This window comes from Miscanthus floridulus, chromosome 7, assembly GCF_019320115.1.
Source record: "Miscanthus floridulus cultivar M001 chromosome 7, ASM1932011v1, whole genome shotgun sequence".
NCBI lineage: Eukaryota > Viridiplantae > Streptophyta > Magnoliopsida > Poales > Poaceae > Miscanthus > Miscanthus floridulus.
The window spans coordinates 121,762,571-121,768,927 of record NC_089586.1 but is presented as its reverse complement, the minus strand read 5'-3'; the positions used below and the strand labels follow the sequence as shown (position 1 = coordinate 121,768,927).

The following is a 6,357-nucleotide window of genomic DNA, read 5'->3' as shown; positions in this document are numbered from 1 at the left end:
CTTAGCACCGGCAGGGCTTCACTCGGAGCCGGAGCAGAAGCCGCCCCAGGAGCAAACGAGGCCTTATTATAGCGGCCAGTTCGATGGGAAGAATTGGAAGAAGATTTGGCCCATCAGTCTGACGGGAACAATCGTGGCGGCCCGGCCCATGCTATCACCTTCGAAATGTGCGGTTCGCCAGCTATGACCCCGGCTGGCGGCAGACCCTGGCCCCCGTCCCGTCCCACGTAACAAATTCTCCCTCCTCCCTCCCTCGCGGCTCGTTTGTCCTTTCTGCAAGGTGCCGAAGGGGGAACCGCGAAAGGGAGCAGGCATGGCGGAGGTGTTGGCGTCGGCGTCCATGACGGCGTCGGCCCTCGCCTTCGGCGGCTCGTATGACGTCTCCTTCCTAGCTGCGGGCACCGCGCCGGGTTCCAGCAACCCGGGCCTCCTCGTCTACCGCACCGCCGCCGCGTACGTCGACGGCGTGCTTCCCCTCGTCGCCCGCATCCCCTCGCCGGCCGAGTTCTGCCGCGTCGCCTGGTCCAGGCCCACAGAGGCGTCGTGCTATTCATCTGCACTCCCCACCGGGCTCATCGCCGGTGGCCTGAAGAGCGGCGTGGTCGCCGTCTGGGACCCCCGTGAGGCGCTGCTCGAGTGAGTTTTCTGACGACGCGTGAGCCGCCGCAAATCTAGCTCTCTTCTCCTCCCTCTCATCATCCCATTTTCCGTCCCCGCAGACCCTCGGATTCGGGCTCCGATTCCAGCATAATCGAGGATTACTTCTGCCCAAAGGATATGCTGCAGCAGGTCCATGGCACCACCCCCAATTTGGTCGCCGGTGGCCACGACCACGAGAACCGCGCGACGGCCGTTTCGGATCCCCACAGGTGCGTCTCGCCACCTCACATCTCAAGCTCCTTCTCCTTGTGCACCTTCATCACTGCCGTGTGCCGTCTGTAGGAATGACAACCTGATGCTGCAATCGGAAGATGGCCGCTCGGAGTCGGGAGATGGTCGGTGGTTCTCCCAGTTTAGGGTAATCGATGATTACTTCTCTCCAGATGGGCCTCCACAGCCGCCAAGTCTGGACTCCACTAGTGGTGATTTGACTATCCCTGCATCATCGTCCGCTTCCATGGTTGCCCTGATGTCATGTCACTCTGCTGGTCCAGTGAGTTTTCGTTCTTCCTCCCTGTTACTATCCAACTTTATTTGCAAGCAGAGCCAAGCACTTGTCGTAATAGCCATAGTATTGAGAGCACAAGTAGAAGTAAGAGGAGCTAGGACTAGCGAAGTAGAGAGAGGGGAGCTATAACTATATTGCAATCAAGTAACAGTGAATTGGGATGCTGAGATGACAAAGTTTAACTGTACAGTTTGGCCTGTGTTGATCATGGTTTATGAGTAGTCACCTATGCGACAAGGTGTGCTAAGGGTGCTGGGCGTCGGTGTCGTCTTGACATGCGCGCGTGTGTGTATGGAGTTCACTATATCCGATCTGGTGTTGCCTAGTTGCTGCAAGGCGTCAGGCTGCTATGCTTGTGCAGCTGTGCTCTCTGTTGTGTTTGCTCTGCTGGTTGTGCTATATAAAGTAGTTCATACTTTTATATAAATTACTTTGTATCACAATACTGTCTACAGCTTGTGCTTGTGTGGTATGTGCCATACTACCACTACTAATCAGTTATCATACTCTGTGCTCTGCTCTGCTCATTGGTTCATGGATTGGTGTGTACGCTTTGCTCTACGCCAGGATTTTTGTTTATAGAACACAGAGCACATGGATTGATTTTATTGGAGTCATAGTTGTGTTATTGAATTTTGTCACTGTTCATGTGTGTGTTTCCCTGCTGCTAAAATTCTAACATATTCAACCCCTTCGTGGTGGCTCGCTTCGATGCCTAAAAAAAACCATGGTGTTGATAGCTATTGCTGTTCTTATTATTGATGTTTATACACTGGCAAGTTATTGAAGATTAACTATAATTGCTGTACTGACTTTATCTTTTCTTAGCTATATTGCATTTGTTAGCTGAAAATTCTTATCTGGTTTCTGACTACATAATCAATCTGTATAGGTACTCGGTTTGTCGTTCAGCCCTACAACACCACACTTTCTTGCTTCTGGTGGAGCAAAAGGGACAGTACTCATATGGGATCTTATCAACCCTTTTGCAGAAAGAATTCCCCATTTTCAGGTACTAAAATAAGACAATGGTTTCTTAATGAATAAAACTGTCTAAATGGATGGATATGCATAAAATTTGGTGTTTTGACTTACTATTTAGTTATATATAAGAAGAGATTTGAATAATATCACAACTTATATGAAATATAGTAGGTATGGTTGTATTTATAAAATTTTATTGTTTTGTAAGCTGCTGGATATGTGTTTATTGACATACTTTTGCAATAATGTCATAAGATATTTTCAAAAGAACAAAGTAGTGGAAACTGAAAGGGGAGACGTCAGAGGTATTTAGGGAAAGGGTTATCAAAGAGGGCTCTTAGAAAGAAGAAGAGGACATAAACAATATGTAGGAGAAGATGGCAACCAACATTCGGAAGGTGGCCTCAGAGGTGTGTGGAGTAACCAAAGGAAGTGGAGGCGAGGCTAAAGATACTTAGTGGTGGAACGAGGAAGTCCAAAGGGCTATTAAGGAGAAGAAAGAATGCTATAGACGCTTGTATCATGATAGGAGTGTGGACAACATAGAGAAGTATAAGGTGGCAAAGAAGACTGCAAAATCGAACTGTAAGTGTGGCAAAGGGTAGAGCGTACGAGGATCTTTACCAGCATTTTAGTACGAAGAAAGGAGAGAAGGACATTTATAGGATGGCTAGGGCTCGTGAGAGAAAGATAAGGGACTTCAACCAAGTTAAGTGCATTAAGGATGAAAAGGAGCATCTCTTGGTGAAGGAGGATGAGACCCGACATCGATGGCAAGAGTATTTTGACAAATTGTTCAATGGTGAGAATACGGACACAATCTTTCAGTTGGATGACTCTTTTGATGACACCAATAGGCGCTTTGTGCGGAGAATCCAAGAATCTGAGGTCAGAGAGGCGTTGAAAATGATGAAAGGAGGTAAGGCGATGGGACCGGATGGTATCCCAATCGAGGTGTGGAGATGCCTCGGGGACATAGCTATAGTATGACTAACCAAGTTGTTCAACCATATTTTTCGATCGAACAAGATGCCTGACGAGTAGAGGAGAAGTATATTGGTACCGATCTACAAGAATAAAGGGAATATTCAAAGTTGTACTAATTACCGGGGAATTAAGTTGATGAGCCATACTATGAAGCTATGTGAGAGAGTTATCAAGCATCGCTTGAGAGCAATAACGCGGGTCTCTATGAACCAATTTGGTTTCATGCCTGAAAGGTCAACCATGGAAGCCATTTTCTTAATAAGACAAGTTATGGAGCGGTATCGGGAGAAGAAGGACCTACACATGGTTTTTATTGACTTGAAGAAGGCTTATGATAAAGTACCAAGGAATATTATGTGGTGAGCTTTGGACAAACATAAAGTCTCAACGAAGTACGTCGGGCTCATTAAGGACATGCACAATAATGTTGTGACTAGTGTTCGAACAAGTGATGGAGATAAGGATGACTTCCCGATTAGGATATGACTACATCAAGGGTCAGCTTTAAGTCCTTATCTGTTTGCCTTAGTGATGGATAAGGTCACAAGGGCCATACAAGGGGACATCCCTTGGTGTATGCTTTTCGCAGACGATGTAGTGCTAGTTGATGAAAGCCGGACAGGAGTGAATCAGAAACTAGAGTTATGGCGGGAGACTTTGGAGTCCAAAGGTTTTAGACCCAGTAGAACTAAAACTGAGTATATGAGATGTGACTTCGGCCCTATTACTCGGGAGGAGGAATATATTAGTTTGGAAGGTCAAATAGTGCCTAGGAAGGATACCTTTCGATATTTAGGATCAATGCTACAGAGAGACGGGGATATTGATGAAGATGTTTAGCCATAGAATCAAAGTAGGGTGGATGAAGTGGCGTCAAGCATCTAGTGTCCTATGTGACAAAAGGGTACCACAGAAGCTAAAAGACAAGTTTTATAGGACGACGATTAGACCTACTATGTTGCATGGTGCAGAATGTTGACCTACGAAAAGACAACATATTCAACAGATAAGTGTCGCGGAAATGCGTATGTTGCGTTGGATTTGCGGTCATACAAGAAGGGATTGAGTTCGGAACGATGATATACGTGATGAGATTAGGGGTAGCACCAATTAAAGAAAAGCTTGTCCAACACCGGTTGAGATGGTTTGGACATGTCCAATGGAGACCTTCAGAGGCACCGGTGCGTAGTGGAATCCTAAGCCAGGATAGTAGGGGAAGACCGAAGTTGACCTGGATAGAGGCAATAAAAGGAGACTTGAAAGGATGGAATATACCAAAAGACTTAGCCTTAGATAGAAGTGTTTGGAAAACAACTATTCACGTGTCTGAACCTTGATTGCTTCTACCAACTTGTTTGGGACTTAAAGGCTTTGTTGTTGTTGTTGTTGTAATATGTGTTTCCAGTTCTGGTTTGGATAGGATGTCGCCCAGATTTTGATTACTTGGTTTTCTTAAAAATAATATTAAGGTTGACCATCTAGTATTTTGATTTTTTTGCAGTATAATGAAGATGATAATGTGCAGATCTCGGATCTGTCATGGAATGCTCTTAAACCCAATGTTATTACCTCAGCATCAAATGTTGGTGTTAAAATTTTGGATATAAGTGCCAAATCATCTGTGATTGGGTAAATTTTCTTCTTATGCATCAAATGCATAGTTGTACTAACGAATTTGTTCCCTATTAGGGAAATACCTACTTGGTTGTTACTAATGAAACGAATTTGCTCTTTATTAGGAAATTTTCTTCGATGGAAACTTGTTCAGCTGTAGAATGGTGTCCAACTGACAAAAATACGATGGTCGTAGCTTCTGGAAACTACTGTAAGGTAAATTAATGTTCAGCTCTGTGCTGCTGTGGTAGCTTGTTTGGATGTAACAAATATGCTACTTAAAAGCTGGGTTCCCTTTGTTGAAAAAAAGAGTAAGAAACCAAATAGCAAACAAAAGTCCTCTAAAAGTTGCCACTGCGGCTTGTCTTGAAATAATCCAGCCACACACGAACTTGATAAGCAATTTTTTGTAAGCTCACCACATAACCTTCCTTTTCATTCAACAATCAACAGTATCTGGACTTAAACAGGTCTGGGATGTTCGGAAAGTGGACAAGCCATTGCACCAGTTCAGTGATACCAATTCCATTGTGGCGATATCATGGTGTCCATTTGAGAAAGAAATTGTGCTAGCATGCACTGAAGAGAAGCTTCTTTTACTGAATGTGAAGAAGGGCGAGGTAGGAATATTAGTCGAGAAATCGTTTTATCTGTTAGTTCCTTTACCTTATATGACACCAGTGTGTTGTTTCTCCTTTTTCTTTTGAGCAGGTTGTACATGAGGTAAAAGCACCTGGCAAATGCTTGGCCGTTCGCTGGAGCCAACACCGTGTCAACCATTTTGCCTTAGCTACCTCGGGAGGAAGACCGGTCTACGATAAAGTGGAGATGTACCGTGGTGTGGGTAATTAGGTTGCATTGACTGACGTGAACAAATGCGCAAGAAATGGATCGAGCGTGTCATTCGTTTTCTTATTAGGTTTGTTTGTTATAGCGCTCTGCTCTACACGGATCGGTTGTCAGTAGGTTTTTCTTTGTTAGAACTTAGAAGTGCTCTGCTCTACACACCAAACAAATGCTCGGATGGACCTGTTATAGTGCTCAATAGGTTTCCAATAGGTACGGTTCTTTGTTATAGTGCTCTGCTCTACATAAATCATCTTTTACTTGTGGATCTGTGGTACAGTATTGAAATCTGCTTCGAGTAATGTCTATAGCAGAGCAGTTATAAGTCGTGTTATCATGAAGTGTTTTTTTTTTCCTTAAAAAAAGCTGCTATCATGAGGTTGGGAGTCCGAATCGTGTTCAATGATGCGTAGCAGGAGTACTATACACCTGAACATGCTATCTAATCCAACTCAGGTAGCTGTCCTGTGTACGTCTACAAAACGGATACATACATGCATATACATATATGCAGGGTGCCGAGGCGAGCGGACGGGGTTTTTCCTTTGTGCGTTCCCTGCGAAAGAAACAGTAGGATCGGAGGCCTGATCGTTCGATAGGCGGTGACCGGTGATGGATTCTTTGGTCGACGACGTGCTAGCCGAGATCCTCCTACGCCTGCCGCCCAAGTCCGTCCTCGTTCGGAAGGGACGCTTGCCGTGTCGGCGGTAGCGGAAGGGTCGCTCCACATGGACGTCTGGGCCCTTGAAACAGCAGGC

At 45.2% G+C, this 6,357-nt stretch overlaps 1 protein-coding gene across 2 annotated transcripts; it reads left to right on the top strand.

The window, feature by feature from the left end:
• Positions 1–237: 237 nt before the first annotated feature.
• On the top strand, positions 238–6,019 carry LOC136464536 (protein transport protein SEC31 homolog B-like). Of its 2 annotated transcripts, none has more exons than XM_066463485.1 (8): positions 238–636; positions 720–869; positions 943–1,153; positions 2,061–2,180; positions 4,641–4,768; positions 4,879–4,969; positions 5,224–5,373; positions 5,465–6,019. In XM_066463485.1, exons 1-8 carry the CDS (start codon positions 314–316, stop codon positions 5,603–5,605), a joined length of 1,314 nt encoding a protein of 437 aa, XP_066319582.1. In that variant the 5' UTR covers positions 238–313; the 3' UTR covers positions 5,606–6,019. The 2 variants fall into 2 exon arrangements, with proteins under 2 accessions (XP_066319582.1, XP_066319583.1); XM_066463486.1 differs by having other exon boundaries at positions 5,207–5,373; positions 5,465–5,602.
• The last annotated feature ends 338 nt before the right edge of the window (positions 6,020–6,357 follow it).